Source organism: Camelus ferus, chromosome 12 (assembly GCF_009834535.1).
Source record: "Camelus ferus isolate YT-003-E chromosome 12, BCGSAC_Cfer_1.0, whole genome shotgun sequence".
NCBI classification, from domain to species: domain Eukaryota; kingdom Metazoa; phylum Chordata; class Mammalia; order Artiodactyla; family Camelidae; genus Camelus; species Camelus ferus.
This window is the reverse complement of record NC_045707.1, coordinates 15,833,986-15,859,377: the sequence shown is the minus strand read 5'-3', so window position 1 is coordinate 15,859,377 and position 25,392 is coordinate 15,833,986. Positions and strand designations below refer to the sequence as shown.

At 34.1% G+C, this 25,392-nt stretch overlaps 1 protein-coding gene and 1 long non-coding RNA gene across 6 annotated transcripts in view; one reads left to right on the top strand and one right to left on the bottom strand.

Moving 5' to 3' along the window:
* LARP4 (La ribonucleoprotein 4) overlaps nt 1-25,392 on the bottom strand; it is a 61,586-nt gene that overhangs the window by 8,619 nt on the left and 27,575 nt on the right. For 3 of the 5 annotated variants that reach the window (XM_032492795.1, XM_032492796.1, XM_032492798.1), the window contains 5 exons: nt 7,371-7,583; nt 6,751-6,872; nt 3,454-3,666; nt 2,769-2,817; nt 42-203 (listed from right to left, as the gene is read on the bottom strand). In XM_032492795.1, coding sequence (XP_032348686.1) covers nt 42-203; nt 2,769-2,817; nt 3,454-3,666; nt 6,751-6,872; nt 7,371-7,583 — 759 coding nt within the window. Of the gene's footprint in view, nt 1-41; nt 204-2,768; nt 2,818-3,453; nt 3,667-6,746; nt 6,873-7,370; nt 7,584-25,392 lie in introns of those variants that run through there. The other 2 variants (XM_032492797.1, XM_032492799.1) reach the window with 2 other exon arrangements.
* LOC116667584 lies at nt 3,921-23,531 on the top strand. Its single transcript, XR_004324475.1, has 3 exons — nt 3,921-3,931; nt 18,526-18,528; nt 22,830-23,531. It is a non-coding gene; the product is annotated as an uncharacterized LOC116667584 (long non-coding RNA).

Below are 25,392 nucleotides of genomic sequence, written 5' to 3'. Positions count from 1 at the left end.
AGAGGCCCGTAAGGTAAAAGACTGGATGCTTCAATGTTTACCTTTTCTTTGTAGACACCTTTAACAACGTCAGACATCCTACTCTCCAAAACAAGTTCACCTGGCGTTCTTGATGAACTTCCAGGTAAAGGAGGAAAATTTGAGGCTAATAAGTCAAACTTTGGTGCTGGAGTCTTTGCTTCAGTTGCTGAAGGATGGGGTCTCTAAAAGACACAAATCATAAGACAGGTCACATGTCTATCTCATTCTCTAATCCTGTACCACAGAAGCTGAAAGCAGTAAAAAAACAACAACAAAATTCCACCCTAATGAACAGAACCATCCCCTATAAATCTTGGCTTCTCATCTCAGTTGAGCTAGCTTTCATTACTGTTTATCAATCCTACTTACCTTTAGTCAGCTTCCTCTCCCATTTCTTTTGAAAACTTGGCCACACTCCTTAATCAATCCCCACTATTCTCTACTTTCTAAATTTGCTATACTCTCTTCCATAACAAAAATAAAAAAGGAACACCCTACCCCACCTAAATTTGCCATCATCTTTTTTTCCTTCTATGTAGTCTCATGAGAAAACTACCCTTACTTGAAAATCTCCTCCTCCACCTATCACTCTCTATATCCTCTGACAAGCTTCTCATTTATTTTATCTTCTTTACTTCCTCCCCTCTATACTCATCATACCACTAAAATTGCTTTGACAAGTCACCAATGCCTTCCAGAATGCAAAAACTGACATATTTCCATCCGCCCTCCCCGACCTCGCTTTAGCATTTGGCATGGTAAACATTCTTTCCTGTGGGAGCTCATTCCTTCCTGAGCTTCTGATACCTCTTTCTCTTCATTCTCAGATCTGACAAGCTTGTGCCCTTCTCTCTTTGCCCACTCTTTTGCTGGTTTTTGGTTTCTGTATGATTACTATTCTTCTCGCTTTCCATACTTTTCCTGTGTGGTATCCATTATTCACGGCTTCAACTACTACTTATATGCAAGCAACCCTTAAAATAATCTTTTTCACTTTTTGGTTACTTTTTGGCTGTATAACTCTGAAGATTTACCAAAAATCACTGAGTTGTGCACTTTCAATTATTTTCAGACCAAATGTTTGAAACCCAGATATCCATTTATCTATCAGCCTTCTCCACTCAGGTTTCACTTGGATACTTCAACCAACATAATGAATAATCTCATTTTTCAGCCCAAAGCTATTATGTTCCTTAAGATTCCATTCTTGGTCTTTTTTAAAATCACTCACTCTAAAGAGAGTACCCTGATTGATCTCATTTACTCTTATAACGTTAATTACTATGTGTAAGCTTACAAATCCTAAGTTTTATCTCTAGCAAAGATCTCCCTCCTACACAAGGGCACCTCCACTCTGCCCTTCCTACTAGAAAACACACCTGTTTTCTTTTTCTTCACCCTAATCTTCAGTCCTCAGTTCAGATATTTTCAACATATTAAACAGATCTCAAACCAGCTGTGCCTCTCCTCAACTGTTCAGGGCCGCTTGAGGATTCACAAGGACTGCTACAATGGTATCCTTAAAAAGTTACTGCCTAAAGTCTCAAGGCTGCCCACAGTATAGAAAGCAATAAATGAAAAAAACAACACTGTTCTGAAAGGTTCACAGCTTGCCCTAAGGACTGTTTTTTCTGTTATAATGCAGCATGTTTTCTTTGAAAATTCCTATCTTTTCACTGCTTAAACATGTGACATCTATATACCTATACGTATATTATATGTACACTATATAGTATACTACATATATATGGATACAATTCATTACTTACACATGTAAAGTAATAAGCATTGTATTTCACATTTATGATATAAATGTAAATTCCAGGTACGGTTTTCTTGAGACCTCCATGTCTTCCTACACTATTTTTATTCCTTAACTCCTTTTCCCACAGTTAAGAGATGGCAAACATTCACCATGAACAAACCACAAAAAATAAAATGTGAATAATTTGAAGCTAGTTAAGCTAGGATTCAAATAGGAACATGCCTAGAACTATAAAAAAGGTTTTAAAAAATCTATGTAAGTGGTTTTATAAGACTGGTGAAAATAAGAATCAGCATTAGGTAGAAAACTGCTCCCAAATAACAATCAATAAACAGCATAACATTTTCTAACATCATCCAACAGAGCTCTAAAAGTGAAGTATATACCCTATCAGACTGGCAAAAATTCATATACTCTGTAAGACTATGGACAAACTGTTAAGAGTAAAAATGAGCACAACCCCTACTGAAAGCTATTAGGCAGCAACTTAACTGAATTGGGACTCAGAAACCCCACCTCTAGCGAATCGATTCTCCTTCAGATACTATTGCACACATAGGGAATGGTAACTGAATGAGGATATCACTGCAGTTTGTAACAGCACTATTTGTAAGATTAAAAAATTGAAACTACTTAAATGTCCATTAATAAAGCAGTAGTTAAAATTTTCATAAAATATTTTCATAAACCATGTAAATAGATTAGGCATTCAAGTAATTAATTTTTTTTCAATTGAGCAACCCAGGTCAAATCTCTCTAACTATATGTGTGCATTATGGGTGAAGCGTAGTGGTGATCGGTGGATATTTCAGGGTCAAGCACAGGGTCTATTTATCTTTGTTGAATATTATAATCAATAAAACAAAAACCCGCAAAGGAAAGACAGACCAGAAGTCAAGGCCATAGGAAATCACAAAAGAAAAAAAAAAAAAAAAAAAAAAAAAAGAACAGATGTAATTCAAAATTAAAAAAAAATACTTACTGGAATCCTGTCATCTTCCCGTCGTCTTCGTCCTCTGAAAAGCGTTCTCCTTTTAACAATGACAAGGAGGGGTGGGGGAGGGGAGGTGGGGGAAGGGACAACTCATAAGTTTCTTCCAATGTATACATTCTATCAAAGAAGTATCTAAACCCTCTAAATCTCCTTTATTATTAAAAGATCAATATATATTCTTCTGAAGGGATCCTAAGCTAATCTACCAAACACTTCACCTTACCACTAAATAAGCTGGGCCCATTTTTATTAGTAGTGCTCCCTTCATATCAGAAGCCTATTAGGGTTCCGTTTTTTTGTTTTCTTCAGGCAGGGGAGGCAATCTAAACTCCATTTCCACAGTTTAGATATTGCCAGAAATTAAAACTATGATATAGGTGGGATCTTATGTTCCTAAGCAAATCTTTCCTTAGTGCACTGTAAAGAACTTCAGAATAACTTTTATAATTCTCTGACTCAAGGCTATATTCTATATGGGCACTCTAAATTTCTTAATAATTATGAAAAACTATTAGCCAATATTATGTGAACAAAATATTTATTTAGTATAACTACATACTAGTAATGAAATTAAAACGAAAAAGTCACTAGATTATGGTCTTCTAATATTCACATTATGATCAAAGAATTTTCATACACCTTATTTCCATATTTATTATCAGTATTTCCTTACCTGCCCCTACCATAATCCCCATTCTGTTCCATCTGCAAAGTGGGAGTCTCTTTTGGAAGGTAGCTTTGCTCCTGATGCCCTGTTACTGTAGGGTTATGTCGTTCAGTTGGAAAGTTCCTTGAACCAGATCTGTTCAGTGGTCCATCCCCCAATGACACAGAGCCCTCTGTTGAGTGTTCCGAACCACTTGATGATCTAAAATGAGGCTTCACACTATAAGAAATATAAGATTACATATATGAAAGGATAAATTAAAACAGCCAGAAAAATCTTTCCTCTTCATGGTAGAAACTCTTAGTAGGCCAAGTTAAAAAATTGCCTTCTGCTGTATTCTCATTTCCTGTACACTGGGTTAGACACAGAAATGTCATGTTCTAAAAATTTAAAACTTTTAATGTCCCAGATGTATTATTTTTAAAAGGCAAAGAATTTTTACACTAAAAAAAGGCTGTTTGGAGGGATTTGGGAAAGATCTAAAGTTCTTGAAGATAAAGCTACTTCTATGTCAGGATATTCAGGATATAACTAGGATTTTACCTAATTTTTTTAACATGAGCTGTAGTTTTGACACATCTAAATCACCCAGGCTGGAAGTTTATCGAATCTGTCAAGCATTCTCAATGGAGCAACATTATGCCAAAAGGGAGTAAGAACTGGTTCTTTGGGGTGGGGGGGTGAATTAAAAAATCTTTACCTTACTCATTTCATATAGGAAGTACATACATTACATAAATAGATAGACAATAATCTCTAGTATTAAATTTTCATGGGTGGAATAGGGGAAAAAACTGCACAAAGGCTCTTTAGGGGAATGACGAAAATGAGAGTAAGAAATGGTGGAATACATTAAAATTTCAGCTTCTTACTAGGCATCCCTCACCAAACGAAATTAGTTATTCAAAGATCCAACAAAGATGTGGGACAAAAACAACTAGGAAAATATAATGCAACTAGTAAACTGGAATGACTTCATGAATTAAGGTATGGAATCTGGTAAAAAGAAAAAAATTATTTCTAACAAAAGTTGCTTTTATCCTGGATGATGCATTGTAAGAACCCAACTCTAACAATCTGTAAGCAGATGAGGCTAGGGTAGATAAACGAGAGAGGATGCAATTTAACCAACAGTTTAATCTAACGTAAATGCAAGCATCACAAGATCTTGGCTCTACAATAGCTTTAAAAAGGAAGTATTAGATTTATATTTAGCCCCTCGCTTGCAGTTTTAGTCCATCTTCATAGTTACGAATTTATAATATTAACAACATTTTGTCAATTCCTGATTCTTTAAAAAGGGATGTAAAACCTCACAACAATTATGAACACAACAATTAAACATTCATTAAAGTAGCATCTCCAGCTATCCTACTTACTCTTCAGAGAATATAACAAATTAGGTTACTACCATTAAAACTTAAAGATAAAAATCAGGCTATAAAGTTGGGCTAAGTTTCATATGTGATACTTTTCCAGATAATTACTTATATGTTAGAAAACAGATTTTTAACAGCAATGAATATTACAGTATGTCAACTTACACAAAGTGATTTTCAAAATATTTATATTATCCACTAGAACTGAAAATGATTTCATGAGGTAGATATGCTGTTTACATATCTCTTCAGAACTATCACTCACTGGAACTGTCTCATTGCATCTCAATACACCTAATGGACAAATTATTAGGTTTTAAACAGCCCTCAGATCTCATAATCTTATCCTTCAACGAGAGGGACTTACAATCTCAGTCCAGGCAAAAGAAAAAAGAATGATAAAAGAATTAAGTGATAAAGACAGAAAGGAAGAAGTAAAGTGACAGATAAAATTTAAGAAAGGTAGACAATTGCCCAGACTTCTGAAAGTTAGTCCTATTCTCTCTAAGTAGGTCTACTGATCATCACTGGGCTGCTGGGAAAAAATTGTACATGAATGGTTTTGAATAATAAGCAAAATTATACTAAACCTGTCCTGTATCTTCAAAACCAAAGGTACATCTACTTATAAGCAAGGATGACCCGACTGAAATTCTTGGATTTCTTATTGTAATTTCACCCGTCTCATCAAAAAACCACAGCAGACAAAACTATAAATGACAATAAAGGAACACCGTAAACCCATTTAATGTATTTTTAAGTCAAGCATCTGTAAACACCAATACTTCTTGTTATTATTAAAAATTGCTTTTAGTGTATCTTATAACAAAGATATCTAATTCACCCCTTCAAAGAAATATGAAATCAGTAGACATATTTTTACAAAGCTACAGTTTCTAATCATGTGGTCTCCTTGCCAAAAAGACATCAACTCAGAAAATTCTCATTCTGGCAAGAGAAAAATCACTGAAAAGAAATAATTTAAAAGAACTGAAACAAACAAAACAAACCACCAAGGAGGCTCACAAAATATGCAAAGAAATAATATGAAACTATTAAATAAATCTAAACCACTCACTATATGAGCCCTTTTAAAAATTTGGTTACTCTTACTCTGTCAAAAGCCATATTACATATCAAATTATTGAGATTAACAGTTGACATTTATATAAAGAATAATACTTAGAAGACATATCTTTTATATGACAGCAAAATTTCCAAGGTTCTCAATAATTTATTTAGAACAGTATTTCAAGCGTAGGGCTTTGGAATCAAACTGCATGGGCTGAAATCTTGGCTCTGCAAGCTAGCAGTTACATGCTTGTAGACATGATATTTAATCTTTTATGTCTCAACTTCTTTAAATAGACATAATAACTATCTTTTTTACAGGGTTATGGATACTACCTGTGATTAAAAGCCTTAAAAACAGAGCTTTAGAAATTAAGTGCTCAATAAATGCTGGTTGTTTTCTCTTGTACACTATAGTTCATTTCAAGTCAATTCTTAAAAAATCCTAAATAACTCATATTCTCAGCATTTATTACTCAAATCAGTTAACATTTTTATCCTCCCCCCAAAAAACCCCCACAAAAACCAAAATGCATTCTCCAAAATGTTATCTATTGAATACATTAAACGGCACTTAGACACCAGATTTTACGTTGTTACCATATTTTTAAGTTCTCTGTATTATTTAAAAAAAATATACTGTATACAATTTCAGTCCCAAGTCCTTTTTATATCCATTATCAACTCTGAGGTAAAAGTGTGTTTAATGCCAGATTAAACTGTTCACACAGTTTTTTTGGGGAAAAAAACGTTTGTACTAGGCCTGCAAATGAACATTGCTATTAACACAATAACTCTTTAAGAACTATTGGGAATCGTTTACAATAATTTCCAGCTATCATTTTTATCTTACCGATTTTTTTGGAATGGTCGACTCATATTCACAGCAGCAGCAGCAGCAGCAGCAGCAGCATTTGTTTTATAAGATCCTGGTGAATTAAAGCCATTCACAAAACTACCATTGGGAAAGGGAGCCTAAAAGAAAATTTTAATGTTTAAAAATGATTCATGGTGAAGACAAAATCTGGTGTGAAGGTTGTAAGAAACTTCTGATGAACTGACCTAGCATCAATTTCTTTTATAAACCAAAAACAATTTTAAACATTTGTAATACTTACTCCAAGTTATCACTTGATTTACAGAACAAGAAACCACTGGTTCATTACTTAATAAAGAATATTTCTCTCTGAAAAAGTCTCACAAAACTAAAAGCATTTAAAATTATTCAGGGTTCATCCAGTCTCTTAATTTACCCAGCAACAGCTGAAGAATAAAAGTGATAGGAACCAACAGCTCAACTCTTAGTCATATTCATGATTTGATATGGGGGATTAGATACCCTTACCACTATTTAAAAGCCAGAAAGTAACCAATATCAACACAAAACAAAACATGAACTCTAACTCTAGCTGATTTCTTCGAATTTCAGCTTCAATGGAAAAAAATGAATTATTCTATAAGGATCTCACTTACCAGTGGTGTTTCAAAGTAAGGTGCAGGACTTGGAGACCATGACTGAGGCACAATACTATAGACAGAGTACTGCTGATGAGGATTATATACAGGCTGCATGAAGACTGGTGAGGCATACTGTGCCTGAGTTTGAATGGGCTGACTATACATACTAGAATCCATTAATCGATAACCATTCTTAGCAAAAAATGTATTGATGGCTTTTATCCTTGCCTAGAAGCAAGAAGAACATACTGTAATCACAAAGGATTAAGTGTAATTTTCAGAAATATATTTAATTTAATTTTTAACATATTTTACATGACATTATTTCTGTCTACTGTAGATTTAGTAGAGCAAAAGTAAACGACAGCTATAATTTTAAAAACTTTTACATGGCAAATACAATTAATACAATAAACAAGGTAAAACTATAAGTCAAAATATTAAAATTAACTATAACTTATCACAGTCAAGAGGGATAACATTTCTAATTTATACATTCTAAAAATAGAGATGAAAAAGCCCAACAATCCTATATAAAAATGTGTTAGAGAAATGAACAGAATTCATAGAAGTAAAGCAAATGCCTCTTAAACATATGAAATGATGCTAAACTTTGCTCAAAAAGACATGCAATTAAAATGGAATTAACATTGTTCACTTATAAAATTGGCAGAAGTCCAAAAATTTGACAACATACTCCACTGATAAGGCTGTGGTAAAAGAGGCTCTCTGATACATTGATGATGGGCATTCAAAACAGCATTACTCTTTATCAGGTATGTATTTACTATATTCTCATCAACCCAACTTCTAAGAAACTTTACCAAATATACACTGACCAAAAAAAGGTTTTAAAAAAAGGATGTACATGGCTATTCACTGACACTAACTGTAACAAGGAGGGGAAGAAAACCCTAACTCTCCCCAACACACACACACACACACACACACACACACACACACACATGAAACAACCTCACAGTCTATCAATGGTTGAATACACCATGGTACATTCACACAATTATCAGATGTAAAAAGAACTGAGGAACTGCTCTAAGTATTATAATGGAGTGATTTCCAGAATATATATATATTTTTTTAAGAGGCAAAAAGAGTATGTACTACTGTATTATTTAGCTAAATTAGGTGGGGATATAAAGATATACTTGCATACACATATACAGATCTGTGAATATGAATTTAATATACTGTTTAGATATTTTACCTTTAAGTCATGCATATATTGAATAAAAATTCTAAAAATCAATTTATAAAATTTAAAAGCAAAATGAACCTAAATGTGCACTCAATTAGTTAAAACACATACACACACACAGAAATTCTAAGTGACTCTGAACCATAATAAAAATCAACTGTTAAGAATTTTCCTTAGGAATAAACCACAAAGCAAATTACAGTGAAAAAAGAACTCTTTTAACTTGTTTTCAGAATTATATTGCCATTAGGATTGTTATTCTGATACTTTTGTATGTGATTACAGGATACAGCAAATCAGCAATTATATTGGAATCACTGGGATTAAGATTTTTCACACGGAAGGATATGCAGATGTAAACTGAAGAAGTAAAAACTATGTAGCCTGAATTTAAACTGGATGCATAAGCATAAACTCATCATATACTTTGGTTGGAATTGTACAGTCGGTAGCCTTTTCAGGCTGGCTTCTTTCATTTAGTAATATGTCTTTTAAGTTTCTTCCATGTCTGTCATGGCTTGATAGCTCTTTTTTTTTTTTAACTGCACATATATTTTAAAAGTTACATATGTGTACTGTTCATTGTTTTTAAGAACGTTTAGAGCTTTAGCTTTTTAAACTTACGTAGTTACCAAAGGAATGAAGCCAACCACAAAATAAGAATTAATTCAAAAGAAAGCAGGGTTTTGAAGAGATATTTGTACACCCATGTTCATAGCAGTATATTCACAAAAGCAATAACGTGGAAGAAAATCCAACTGTCCATCAACAGATGAATGAATAAATAAAATATGGTATACAAATATCATGGAGTATTATTTAGCCTTAAAAAGGAAGGAAATTCTGCAATATGCTACATGGATGAAGCTTGAAGACATCATGCTAAGTGAAATAAGCCAGTCACAAAGAAAGAAATACTGTGATCCCATTTATATAAGGTAAGTAGAGTAGTCAAAAATCATAAAGACAGAAAGTATAGTGGTGGTTGTTAGGAGCTGGAGGGAGGGGAAACTGAGGAGTTATTGTTTAATAGGTACAGAGTTTCAGTTTTATAAGATGAAAAGAGTTTTGAGAATGGATGATGGTGATGGCTGCATAACAATGTGAATGTATTTAATATCACTACATAGTACACTTAAAAATGGTTAAGATACTCCCAAGCAATGGTTAAGATGGTAAATTTTTTTTGTGTATTTTAATACAATAAATACATAATTAGCAAAATGAATAATGTGAGAAACTCTGTGAGACAAATAATATGGTGATTACAAAGACATACTTCCAATAGTAAAAATAAAGAGGTAGAGGACAAAAATCACACATTTAAAAAAAGAGAAAGGAGAAAGAAAAAATATGAATTGGGAAAATGTGAACAGTGACTGCTGTTCAAGAAATTACTGTTCTTTTTCAAAAAGTGTGGTAATACTGTGCCTATGTTTTTTCTTTTTTAAATTCCTGTTAGAGCTACCAAAATTAACTTACAGATGAAATTAAGTTTCAAATTTGCTTCAAAATACCTGGACAAGTGGGGAAATGGGTGGGATTACAGATGAAATTAATAGCTATGCTCTACTAATTATTAAAACTGTATAACGGGTTCACAGTGATTCATTACTATGCTATTTTCTCTACTTTTATGTATGTTTGAAATTTCCTGTCCTGTTAAATTAATTTTTAACCTCATCAAAGAGCAAGCAGTAAGAAAATCATGTTAATATGCTTAAGGAGTGTTTACATTTGATACAATATACTTTACGGATTTGGGAAAGGAATTACAAAGGGACTCTGTATTGGATAGGGCAGGATACACTACTGCAACAAATATACAAATAATTTTTAAAGCCCAAATACAAAAAAGTTATATTTCTCTTAATGCATTTAACAAAAGATGTGTAAGACGTGTACACTAGAAACTACAAAGCAATGCTGAGAGAAACCAAAAGTCGAAATAAATTGAGATGCCATGTTAGAAGACTCATTAAGGTGGCAATTCTCCCACACTGACCTATAGTCAATGCAATCCCAATCAATCATGACCTAGGAGAGAGTGATTTTTTAGATAAGACAAAAATAATGAACTCTAAAAGAGAAAGGAGATAAAATGACTTCAAAATTAAAAATGTCTGCTCTTCAAAATACAGTTAAGAAAATGAGAAGCAGTTCACAAACTAGGGGAAATATATTTGCAATACATGTATCTAACAAAAAGCTTGTAACCAGTATACATAAAGAACTCTTACGATTCAATAATAAGACTAACAACCAAATTGTTAAAGACGGAGAAAGATTTAAAAAGACATCACTAAAAAACCAAAAATGTCCAGGAAAGAACCAAGATGTCTAAGAACAAGTGACTAGTCAAATCAAATTGCAGTACAGGCATACCGAGTTTTATTGTACTTTGCTTTATTGTGCTTCACAGATACTGTTTTTGGTTTTGTTTTTTTTTTTTTAATTGAGGGTCTGTGACAACTGTGTTGAGCAAGTCAATTGGTGCCATATTTCCTGCAGCATTTGCTCACTTTTTTGGTATAGCCGATTTATAATATATATTAGTTTCAAGTGTATAGAACACTGATTCAGTATTTTTATATCAACAGTATTTGCTAACTTTGTGTCTCTGTATCACATACTGGTAATTCTCATATTTCAAACTTTTACAGTATTATTATATTTGTTATGATCTTTGATATTATTATTGCAATTGTTTTTGGGTGCCATAAACCATGCCCACATAAGGCAACAAGCTTAATCAATAAATGTATGCTTTCTGACTACTCCACTAACAGGCAGTTTGCCCATTTCTCTCCCTCTCCCTGGGTTTCCCCTATTACCTGAGACACAGTAATATTGAAATTAGGCCAATTAATAACCCTAAAATGGTCAAAAATGATTAAGCTTAGTGCAGAAGGCATGCCAAAAGCTAAGACAGGCTGAAAGCTATGTCTCACGCACTAAACAGTTAAGCCTAATTGTGAATGCAAAGGAAAGTTCTTAAACGATAATTTAAAGTGTTACTCCAGTGAACACACAAATGATAAGAAAGCCAAACAGCCTTACTGCTAATACTGAGAGAGTTTCAGTGGTCTGGACAGAAGATCAAATCAAGCCACAACATTCCCGTAAGCAAAAGCTTATTCCAGAGCAAGGGCCTAATTCTCTTCAATTTTAGGAAGTTGAGAGAGGTGAAAAAGCTGCAGAAGAAAAGTTTGAAGCTAGCAGAGATTGGCTCATGTAGTTTTAAGGAAAGTCGTCGTCTCCGTTAACATCAAAGTGCAAGGTAGAGCAGCAAGTGCTGATGTAGAAGCTGCAGCAAATTATTCAAAAGATCTAGGTAAAATAAGCAATGAAGGTGGCTAAACAACAGATTTTCAATGGAGACAAAACAGTCTTATTTATATTGGAAGAAGATGCTACTTAGGACTAAAGTTAATGCCTGGCTTCAAGGTTTCAAAGCTTCCAAGGACAGGCTGACTCTTCTAAGGGGCTAATGCAGCTGGTGACTGAGTAGAAGCCAGTGCTCATTTACCATTCCAAAAATCCTTTGGTCCTTCAGAATTATACTAAATCTACGGTACCTGTGTTCTATCAATGAAATAACAAAGCTTAGGTGACAGCACACTTGTTGACAATACAATTTACTAAATATTGTAGGCCTACTGTCAAGATCTACTGCTCAGAAAAAAAGATTCCTTTCAAAACACTACTGCTCTTTGGCAATATACCCGGTCACCCAAGCACTCTGATGAACATGTAAAGTGATTCATGTTGTTTTCATGCCTGTTAACATAATATCCACTCTATAGAACATGGATCAAGGAGTAATTTCAGCTTTCAAGTCATATTATTTAAAAAACACATTTTGTAAGGCTACAGAATAGCTGTCATATATAATGATTCCTCTGATGGATCTAGGCAGTTAATTGAAAACCTTCTGGAAAGAATTTACCATTCCAGATGCTATTAAGAACATTCGTAATTTATGGAAAGAGAGCAAGATACCAACATTAACAGGAATTTGGGAGAAGCTGATTCCAACCTTCTTGGATAACTTTGAGCAGTTCAAAGGACTTGAGTGGAGGAAGTTAACTGCAGATGTGGTGGCAATAGCAAGATAACTAGACTTAGAAGTGGAGCCCAAATATGTAACTGAATTGCTGTAATCTCATGATGAAATTTGAACAGATGAGGAATTGCTTCTTATGTATGAGTAGAGAAAATGGTTTCCTGAGATAGAATCTACTCCTGGTAAGATGCTAGGAAGACTGCTGAATGATAACAAAGGATTTAGAATATTACATAAACTTAACTGATAAAGCAGCAGCAGGGTTTGAAAGGACTGACTTCTATTTTAAAAGAAGTTCTAATATGGGTAAGATGCTATCAAATAGCACTGTGTGCTACAGAGAAATTGTTTGTGAAAGGACAAGTCAGTCAACGCAGCAAACGTCATTGTTGTTTTATTTTAAGAAACTGCAACAATCACCCCAAGCTTCAGCAACCACCACCCTGCTCCATCAACATCAAAGCAAGATCCTCCATTGGCAAAAACATGAGTTGCTGAAGATGCAGGTGATGGTTAGCATTTTTTACTAAGTAGTTTTAAATTAAGGTATGTACTTTTTTGTTTTTTAAGACACACTGCTATTGAATACTCAGCAGGCTACAGTCTAGTATAAACATAACTTTCATAAACACTGGGAAACCAAAAAATTCAAGTGACTCTCCTTTTGCAGTGGTCTAGAATCGAATCCTCTGTATCTCCAAAGTACGCCTGTGTATTTCTACACTAGAATATTCAACAGTAAAAAAGAATGAACTACCAACACATCCAACAATATGGTTTACTAAAAATAATTATGGTGAGTGAAAGAAGTCAAGCACAAAAGAGAACATACTGTATGGTTTCACTCATACAAAATTACAGAAAAAAACAAACCTATAGTGGCAGAAAGCAGATAATTGCCTGGGATGGATATTGGAGATGGTGGAGGGACTGGCTGAGAAAACAACAGTGCATAAAATTGCCAAAACTAAATGTTCAAATGAGTACATTTTATTGTATGTAAACTCTACCTCAAGAAAGTTGATTAAAAAACAGAATTTTTCTTGGAGAAAGCTACCTTAGGAGACTTACCAATTTGACAATCTTGCTACAAAAAAACAGATTTCCCCAGAAATATCACAAACACAATGACAATATAAATAGTTATATCTGACAAGAAGACTAATCTCTAAGAACTCATGTAAATTAGTAAATATTTACTAGAAAAAGAGCCAAAAACATAAATAGAAAAATCAGAGAATCAACTACAGGAAATTTTAAAGAAATCAGAAACACTAAATTTGTTTTATCTATTAAATAAACACATACACTCTTTGATATAGATATTTTATTTCTAGTTTATCCTAAAATTATTTTTGTACATATAAACAACAACAAAACACTGGTAAAACAGCAGAATACGCTTTATGTGTAGGTGCCTCCATTAATTCGATAATTAAGCAAGAAAACAGTGCATGAACATTTACAATAAACTAGGTGAGTGCTTGACAAAGGGAGAGGCTGCTGATCTTTCCTAAGTGAGCAGTATGCTACCATCCACACCTCTTTCAGTGGCCTGTGTTCCTGGAATGGCTGGCTGGTGCCAAGGCACATAATGTGGACTCTGCCCTTCAAAATTCTGGAGTGCACTGTGGTTGGTCTGGTGGAGCCCTGAGGAACCAGTGTCCATGCTTGCCTTAGTTTTGGCCCTCTTCATGGCAGCAGATTCCCCTGGCAACATCGATCAGGAGATTTGAAGGGATAAAACCCTTCACCACCAACACTATCCTCCCCAGAGCCAGACATTTATGGAAATCTCTGCAAGTCACAGGCTGAATGCAGAAATGATGGAATGGAAATTTCAGTGACCCAGAAATAGCAAGGAATATACACTTAGCAAAAATAGTTTTAGAGAAGTCACAAATGAATAGCTACACCCCTCAACAAGCAAAAGATCAGTAATATTTGAAGAGCGAGAAAGAATTTGCTAGAAACCATCCTGGGGAAGCTCAGTCAGTAAAATTATTGGCTAAAGATGTTAAGTCAACTATTTTAAGTATGTTCAAAGAGTTAATGGAAACCATGAACAAACCTAAGAGCAATCAGGAAAAATGCTAAAAAGGAATCAGCACATCTACCCAAGAAATGCTAATGGGAGTTGTTCAAGGAGAAATGAAAACATACCAGACAATAACTCAAAGCTATAAGAAGAAATAAAGACTACTAGTAATTACATAGGTAAATTAAAAAAATATTATTGTACAGTTGTCGCCCAGTATCCACAGGGGACTGATTGAAGGAAACATAAATATGAAGAGCCAACTGCACTTTTGGCATGACTCCTCTTTTTCCTAGTATGATTCAAAAGGGAAATAAATAAAATAATACAAATTGATATCACTGGGCACACATGCATAAAGATGTAATCTGTGACAATAAGAGTATTAAAAAGGGAAGGACAGAGCAGTACAGGAACAGAGAATTTGTACACTATTGAAACTAAGTTGGTACTATTCAATGAGGTTGTTATAAATAAATTTAAGATATAAATCGTAACCACCAAAAGAAACACTTAAAAAAAAACTTTAAAAAAATACACAGAATAGGAAAGGAAAACAAAATTGGTATGCTACAAAAACTCAAAAACAGACAATAATGGAAAAATTGAGGGAAAAAAGACATGTAAGACACACAGAAAACAAACACCTAAATGGCAGAAATAACCTTACTGATAGTAATAACTTTAAATGTAAATGGTTTAAACTCTCCTCTTAAAAGGCAGAGACTGGGGGGGAAAAAGAGGCAGAGATTGGTAGGATGAACAAAAAAACAGGATCCATCCATATGCTGTCTGTGAGAGATTCATTTTAGATTCAAAGACACTGAAACTACAGAATTGAAAAGGATATTCCAAGCAAACTGAACCAAAATACACCTAAAATGACTGTATTATAATTAGGTAAAATAGACTTTATGTCAAAAAAGGTTACAAGAGAAAAGGAGATTATATATTGACAGAAAGTTCAATCCAGCAAAAAAGATGAAACAATCATAAATATATATGCAACTACCAACAAAGCCCTAAAATACATAAAGCAAAACCTGACAGAATCGAAAGGACAGACAGTTCTGCAATAATAGAGACTTCAATAAGCCACTTTCAATAATGAATGACAAAACAGAAAAGCAATAAACAAATAGAAAACTTGAATGACACTGCAAACCAATGTGACTTAACAGACACTACTCTCAACACCAGAGTACATTTTTCTCAAGTGTATGTGAAACATTCTCTGACAAACCTCATACCCAGAACAGGTTTTAATAAATTTTGAAAAGCTGAAATCATACAAAGTATCTTCTCTGACCAAAACGGAATGAAACTAGAAATAGTGACAGAAGAAAAACTGAGAAATTCACAAACATGTGGAAATTAAACAACACATGTTCTTAAAAATGAGTCAAAGATGAAATCACAAGATAAATTCAAAAATAACTTCAGATGAATGAAAACAAGAACACAATATATCAGAACTTACTGATGTAATGAAATCACTGCCAAGAGAGAAATTTATAGCTGTAAGCACCTGTGTTAAAAAAGAATGATCTCAAACCAATAATCAAAGCTACCACCTTAAAAACTGAAAAGGCACAAACTAAAACCAAAGGTAGCAGTAGGAGGAAATAAGGATTAGAATGGAGATAAAGAACAGAAAAACGACAGAGGAAAATCAATGAAACTGAGAGGTGGTTCTTTGAAAAGATCAAGAAAATGAACAATCCTTTAGCTAGATTTCAATTCCTAAATCAGAAATGAAAAATTTAAAAAATCAGACACAAATACCGACTTTACAGAAATAAAATACAAGAGAAGAGCAAAAACAAAACACAGGTCAACATATGAATAGCCTAGATGAAACAGATACTTACACAACTACCACAACTGACCCCAAATTAAGTAGAAATATACACCTTTAAGTAGGGAGACTGAATCAGTGATTTTAAAATTTCAAAGAGGAATCAACACCAATCCTTCTCAAATTCTTTCAAAAAAAAATTGAAGAGGAGGGAACATTTCTTAACTTTTTCTTTGAGGCAAGTATTACTCTGATAAACAGACGACAACTGTAAGAAAAAACAATAAACACAATATTGGCTAAAATCCCTTATGAATAGGGATTTTTAAAAGTCCACAAAAAAATACTATAAAGCCAACCTATCAGCAGTTAAAAGGAGTATACATCTTGACAAAGTGGGGTTTACCCCTCATATGAAGGAGTGGTTCAAATTAAGAAATCATTATAATAGATCACACTAATAGAACAAAGGGAAAAAACACATGTGATCATCTGAAAAGATTTCACAAAATTCAACAGCTTCCTGATAAAAACACTCAAACTGAGAAAGGAAGGGAACTTCATCAACATGACAAAGGCTGTATGTGAAAAGCACATAGTTAATATCACACTCAATGGTAAAAGATGAACAGTTTTCCTTTAAGGTCAGGAATATGACAAGAATGCCCACTTTTGCTACTTCATTCAACATAGTATTGGAAGTTCTAGACAGAACAAAAAGGCAAGAAAAAGTAATAAAAGACATCCAAACTAGAAAGGAGAAGTAAAATCATCTGTTTGTAGATGACATGATCTTGCAAGTAGAAAATCCTTAAAAAACTGATACTCCCTCCCCAACAAAAAGGTCAGCTCTAATCCACAACTACAGCAAATATGCATGATACAAAATCAACACTCAAAAATGGTTGTATTTTATACACTAGGGATGAACACCCTGAAAAGAAAATTAAGAAAATTCCATTCACAACAGCATCAAAAGAATAAAATACCCAGGAATAAATTTAACCAAGACCTATACACGGAAAACTACAATAAATTGCTGAAAGAAATCAAAGACCTAAATAAATATAATGAAATCTCATGTTTATGGGTTAGAAGACTTAATACTGTTAAGATGACAATAATACCCAAATAATATACATACTTCATGTACTATCAAAATACCAATGGCATTTGTTTGGAGAAACAGAAAACTCCAACCTAAAATTCACATGAAATTTCAAGTGGCCTTGAACACCCTAAAAAGAATTTTTTATAAGGATAGTAAAATTGAAGAGTTCAGTATTTCTCATTTTCAAATCTTTGCAAAGCTACAGTAATTGTAATAGTGTGGTACTGGGAAAAATACAGACAGAGATATGTATCTATGTATCTATATATAGATACACAGATATATATCTTAATTAAAATGGAAATAGCAAGCTCAGAAATAAGCTCCTCCCAAGACACACCAAATTTGCAAAAACCTACAGACTGAGTATCTAGCCTGAAGACTAGCAGAAAAGATTTTCCATAACTAAAGACATAAAGAAGAAACCATAATGAGATGAGTCAATGGAGTAGAAATGTAGCATAGTCAGGACCAAAAACCTCCAGGTTGGTGACCCACAAACAGGAGGAATATAATATCACAATTGTAGAGGTCCTTCCCAAGAAGCAAGGGGTCCAAAGCCCACATTCGGCTCCTCAGCCTGGAGGGGTCCTACGACAGAAAGACGAAACCCCAGAAGGTCTGGCTTTAAAGGTCAACAGGGCTTGTGTACTGCCAGCCAGAGGGCTGTATGAAACAGAAACTCTACTCTTAAAAGGTGTATGTAAACCCCACAAGCTCCAAGTCCCAGCCCAGAGGCAATAGTTTGAAATGAGCTTGGGTCAGACCCACTTGCTGATCTTGGCGAGCCTCTTGGAGGAGGAGGAAGTAGCTGGAATTCCCTTTAAGGACAGAGACAGTGGTGGCAGCCACTTTTGGGATTTCTTTCTACTATGATAACATTAATATTAGTAAGCATCATTTTGCAACTATCCTAGTCTACAAGGCCAGGGACCCACCAGCAGGTCCCCAACGGCCCCACACACCCCATCCCTGCCCTGCCACACAAGACAGTCCTGCATGAACCCAGTTCCATGTTACAGTGGGCTGTAGAGAGCCCCCACCAACCTCAGGCAGTGCAGCCAACTGTTCAGGAAGCCTACCCTACCCTATCCTCCAGTGGGTCCACAGCCACCACACAAGGCATGACCTTGCAGCCAACAGGGCCAGGGGCCAGCCTTGCAGACCAACACACCCACAGTAGCCGGCCCTGCCACAACAGAAGGACACATGCAGCCTACATAGGGGGCATTCTGTAGAGTATGTACCTCTGGTGACAAGAGGGGAGTGTGCTGCTGGGCCACACAGGATGTCTTCTACATAAATAAAGCCATTCCTCCAAGATCAGAAAACAAAACCAACCTACTTAACACAGAAATATACATAGACAATGGGGAAGAATGAGGAGACAGAGGAGTATGTTCCCAAAAAAGGAGCAAGACATAATCTCAGAAAAAGAACAATACCAAGTGAAGATAAGCAATCTACTGATAAAGTGTTCAAAATGATTATAAAGTATGCTTACCAAACTTGGGAGAAAAATGGATGAATACATTGAGAATTTCAACAGAAAGCTAGAAAATATAAAGAAGAAACAAGCAGAACAGAAGAATACCCTAAATGAAATTTAAATATCACTAGAAGTAATAATCAACAGTACATTAGATAATACAGAGGAACAGATCAGTGATCTGGAAGACAAAGTAGTGGAAATCCATGCTGAACAGAAAAAAGAATTTTAAAAAATGAAGACAGCTTAACCTATCCCTGCAACAACATCAACTGTACTAACATGCACATTCTAGAGGTCCCAGAGGAAAAGAGAGAGAAACAGGCAGAGAACCTATATGAAGAATAATAGCTGAAAACTTCCCTAACCTGGGGAAGGACAAAGACATATGGGCCCAGGAAGCATAGACAATTTCAAACAAGATGAACCCAAAGAGGTCCACAAAAAGACACTATAATGAAAGAGCAAAAATTATAGAAAATCGTAAAAGCTGCAAGAGAAAAGCAACTAGTCATATACAACGGAACTCCCTGTAAGACTAATAGATGACTTTTCAGCAGAAACTTTGCAGGCCAGAAGGGAGCAACATGACATATTCAAGTTATGAAAGGAAAACCTACAACCAAGAACACTCTACCTAAAAAGGTTTCATTCAGATTTGAAGGAAAGATAGTTTCAGAAAAGTTTAAAAGTTCAACACCAAGAAACTGGCTTTACAAGAAATGTTAAAAGGGACTCCTCTAAGTGGAAAACAAAAGGCCACTACTAGAAATATAAAACTTATAAAAGGAAAAAAATCTCACTGGTAAAGGTAAAACATACAGTAAAGGGAGTAGATCAACCATTCTTATAATGCTAGTAGGAAGGTTAAAAAGAGAAAAGCAGTAAAAATCATGTATATCCACAATAAGTAGTTAATGGATAACACTAAAAAAAGAAAAAGAAAGGAAAGGTAAAAATATGATGTCAAAAACATGTTGCAGGGGAGAGGGGGAACTAAAACAGCTGTTAGATGCATTTGAATTTAATAGACTGTCAACTTAACAAACACGTAGGCGGTAATATATGAACCTCATGGTAACCACAAAAAACCTATAATATATACACAATAAAGAAAAAGACACCCAAACATGACATAACATTAATGGCAGTCATCAAATCACAAGGGAAGTCAGTAAGAGAGGAACAAAAAATTATTACAAAAAGAAACAGAAAATAATTTAAAAAGTGGCAATGAGCACACTATCAATAATTACTTTAAATGTAATTGGACAAAGTGCTCCAATCAAAAGGCACAGAGTGGTTGAATGGATACAAAAACAAAGCCCATATATATGCTGTTGACAAAAGACTCACTTCAGATCTAAAGGCACACATAGACTGAAGGTGAGGGGACAGGAAAGGGTATTCCATGCAAATAAAGATGAAAAGAAGGGTGAGATAGCAATACTTGTATCAGACAAAGTAGGCTTTAAAACAAATACTGCAAGAGACAAAGGACATGATGTAATGATAAAGGGATTAAGCCAACCAGAACGTATAACAACTGTACATACATATGCACCCCACACAGGGGCAATGGGACACATAAAGAAAATATTAACAAATATAAAAGGAGAAATTAAACAAGGTTCTATTGTAAAGCACAGAGAACTATATTCAGTATCTTGTAATAGCATGTAATGAAAAGTAGGAAAAGAAATATAGATATATGTATAACCAACTCACTATGTGGTACACCAGAAACTAATACAACATTGTAAATTGACTATACTTCTATTAAAAAAGAATAAAAACCTTGCATTTAAAAAATAAAGGGAGGAAGTGACAGTAAGACAATAACAGTAAGGGATTTTAATGCCCCAATTAACATCAGTGAAGAGATCATCCAGATAGAAAATAAATAAGGAAATACTGACCTTAACTGACAGATTAGATTAGATGAAACTAATGGATATAAACAGAACATTTCACCCAAAACAGCAAAATACACATTCTTTTCAGGTACACATGGAACATTCTCTAGGACAGATCATATGCTAGGCCACAAAACAGCTCTTAATGAATTTAAGAAGATTAAAATCACACTGAGCATCTTTTGTGACCACAACGGAATGAGACCAGGAAAAAACGCAAACAAATGGAGTCTAAGCAATCTCCTATGATCAATCAATGGTTCACTGATAAAGTCAAAGAGAAAATTTTAAAAATACCTTGAAAGTGGAAAAAAAAAATCTAGGGGATGTAGCAAAAGCAGTTCTAAAAGGGATGCCAACTCAAGGAAACAAACAAACAAACAAACAAACAAACAAACAAACAAAAACCTCAAATAAACCATCTAACCTTACACCTAAAGGAACTAGAAAAAGAATAAACAAAACCTAAAGTTAGAAGAAAAAGAAGTAACACAGATCAGAGTGGAAATCAATGAAAAAGAAACTAAAAAATGAACAAACAAACAGAAGAGGTCAATAAAACCAAGAGCTGGTTCTTTGAAAAGATAAACAAAATTGATAGACCTTTAGCCAGACTCAACAAGGAAAAAAGAGAGCAAATAAATAAAATCAGAAACAAAAGAGAGGTTGTTATAACTGACACTACAGAAATACAAAGGAGTATAAGAAATTAATAAGAACAATCAGATGCTAATAAAACGGACAACCTAGAAGAAATGGATAAATTCCTAGAAATAGACAATTCCCAAGGTTCAAACAGGAGGAAATAGAAAATATGAACAGACTGATTATCAGTGATTAAACTGAATCAGTAATTTAAAACTCTGAACAAATAAAAAGTCTAGGACCAGACAGCTACACAGATAAATTCTACAAAATCCTTAGAAGTGTTTTGTATACTTCTCAAACTATTGCAAAAAGCTGAAGAATGCTTCTGAACTTATGAGGCCAGCATTAGCCAGATACCAAAATTATACAGATACCACACAAAAAAAGAAAACTACAGGCCAATATCACTGATGAACACAGACGCAAAATCCTCAATAAAATATTAGCAAACAGAATTCAACAATACATTAAAAGGATCACACATCATGATCGAGTAGGATTTATCTCAGGGATCAAAGATGGTTCAATATCTGCAAACAAATCAACATGAAACATCACTTTAACACACTGAAAGTAAAAATCTTATGATCATCTCAACAGATGTAGAAAAAGCTTTTGACAATATTAAACATGTAACATTAAAGATAAAAACTCACAACATGAGTACAAAGGGAACATATCTCAACATAATAAAGGCCATATATGACAAACTCACAGCCAACATCATATTCAATGGTGAAAAGCTGAAACCATTTTCACTAAGATTAGGAACATGACAAGGATGCCCACTCTTACCACTTTTATTCAACATAGTATTGGAAGTCTTAGTCACAGCAACAAGAAAAAGAAATAAAAGGAATCCAAATTGGAAAGGAAAAAGTAAACTGTCACTGTTTGCAAGTGACATGATACTATATAGAAAATCCTAAGGATGCTATCAAAAAACTATTAGAATAAATGAATTCAGTAAAGCTGCAGGATATAACATTAATAAACATAAATATGTTGCATTTCTATATGTTAATAATGAACTATCAGAAAAAGAAAGAAAACAATCCCATTTATAACCGCATTAAAAAGAATAAAATATCTTAACCAAAGAGGTATGACTGTAAAAAACTGCAAGGCATTGATGAATGAAACTGAAGACACAAACAAATGGAAAGACATACTATGCTCATGAACGGAATAGCCAAAGCAATCCTAAGAAAGAATAGAGTTGGAAGTATCACACTCCCAGATTTCAAACTATACTACAAAGCTACAATAATCAGAATAGTATGGTATTAGCACAAAACAAACAGATCCATGGAACTGAACAGAGAAACCAGAAATAAATCCACGCATATTTGTTCTATTACTCTATGATAAACAAGGCAAGGATAAACATGGGAAAAAGACAGCCTCTTAAATAGTGCTGGGAACACTGTACAGCTTCACGCAAAAGAACCAAACTGGACAATGTTCTCACACCATATACAAATGGGCAGAGAACCAAAACAGACTTTTTTTTCCCCAAAGAAGACAGAAGGCCAGAGACAGAAAAGACACTCAACATCACTAATCATCAGAGAAATGGAAATGAAAACCACAATGAGATATCACCTGACACCTGTCTGAATAGCTATCATCAGAAAGACAACAAATAACAAGTGTTGGATAGAACTTGGAAAGGGACCCCTTGAGCACCATGGAACTGTAAACTGACTACAGTCGCTTTGTGAAAACAGCATGGAGGTTCCTCTCGAAATTCTTTTAACCACCATAAGATCCAGCAATTTCACTTCTGGGTATTTACCCAAGGAAATCAAAAACACTACTTCCAAAACATGTATGTACCCTTATATTCACTGCAGCACTGTTTACAGTACCCAAGATAAGGAAGCAACGTAAGTGTCCATCAACAGATGAATAGATAAAAAAAGACGTGATAAACATACACACACAAGGGATTATTATGCAACCAAAAAAAGAATAACACTATTTGCAGCAACATGGATGGACCTAGAGATTATCATTAACGACTAAGTGAAATATGTCAGACAAAAACAAATTATCATATGATATCACATATATGTGGAATCTAAAAAAAGGATACAAATGAACTTACCTACAAAACAGAAATAGACTCACAGACATAGAAAACAAATTTATGGTTACCAAAGGGGATGGAGGTAAGGATAAATTAGGAGTTTGGGATTAATAGATACACAGTAATATATATAAAATAGATAACCAACAAGGACCTCCTGTAAGCACAGGGAACTATAGTCAATATCTTATAATAACCTATAATGGAAAAGAATCTGAAATACATATGTATGTGTATTTCACACACACACACACACACACACACACAAACCCTATGCTGTACACCTGAAACTAATACAACACTGCAAATCAGCTAGATTTCAATTAAAAAAAAAAAAGAAACAAACCAAGACCTTAGGGGTAAGTGACATATCCAGATCAAAGACTTGAAGCTGAAAGCAGCATCAAGGGCTGGAATACATGATTGCTTGTTCCTACATCTGTCTTTTTGGGTCCAAAGTCATTTGGTTTTAATGAATGGTATAAAAATTAATGTGAATTTCCTAGCAAGAACACTTCTATGGAATGGCTGATCAAAAGAACCATAAATGAAAACCAAAATGGCAAAGAACAAAATTACTTATGATGAAATAAACACACACACACATACACACACCACTATACCTGAGATCTTAGCAAAAGCAGTAAGCTATAAGAAATGGAAGGTATAAGGAATAGTGATTATCTATAGATAATATGATCTCTCAAGCAGATAATCCAAAAGACCCAACAAATCAATAGATATAATAAAGGAGTTCAACAAGGTTGCTGCAAACAATAACATTAAAAAAAAATCACTAAGTTACCAATGAGAAATGAAAAAAGCAAAAGGATATAATAAACATAACAGGCCTAAACAGAGAAAATATATCATAATAAAGTTACCACAAAGTTGAATAATGCAGAGTAAAACCACTGCCAATTGTCCCTAGTTTAACCAATAAATTAAATGCAATTCCATTAATTCCAATATGGCTTTTGTTAGGCTATTTGTTGCTATCAGACAAACATTTTAAAATTCATACAGAAAAGTAATGGTGTAAGAATAACCAAGATTATCCTAAAAAATAAGAACAAAGAGGGAGAACTTGCATAAGAAGAAAAAGGTATTATAAAACTATAATTAAAACAGTGATATTGGTTCAGTAAACTAGAGATAGAATAGATACAACATCACACACAAGTTGTGGAAGGAGAGATCACTTAACAAATAAGTTGAGACAGATGCCTTTCTATGTATGGAAAAAAATGAAATTAGATCCCTATTTCATACCATACATCAAATTAATTCCAGATATATCAAAGACCTAAATTTGACATATAAAACTTAACAGCTGTTAGAAGACCTACAGGAATATCTTTATAGCCTCAAGCAGGGAAAGGAGATAGTAAGGAGAAAAGCTTTCTAGACAGAGGAAATAGAATGACAACTGGCAGGTGTCTTCATCTGTAATATGGAATGTATGTAATACCATCTACCGCACAGCTACCATGAGATTTAAATATGTCAAGTTCTTAGAAGAGTGCCTAACATAGAACCTCTTAATCATGTAAGCTCTCAATCTGGTTTTTTACCTACTAGTATAGAACTGGGTAGGTGACTCTCATGCCTTACTTTACCAGTAAAATGGAGAAAATAAAGAGTACCTACCTTATTAGGTTCT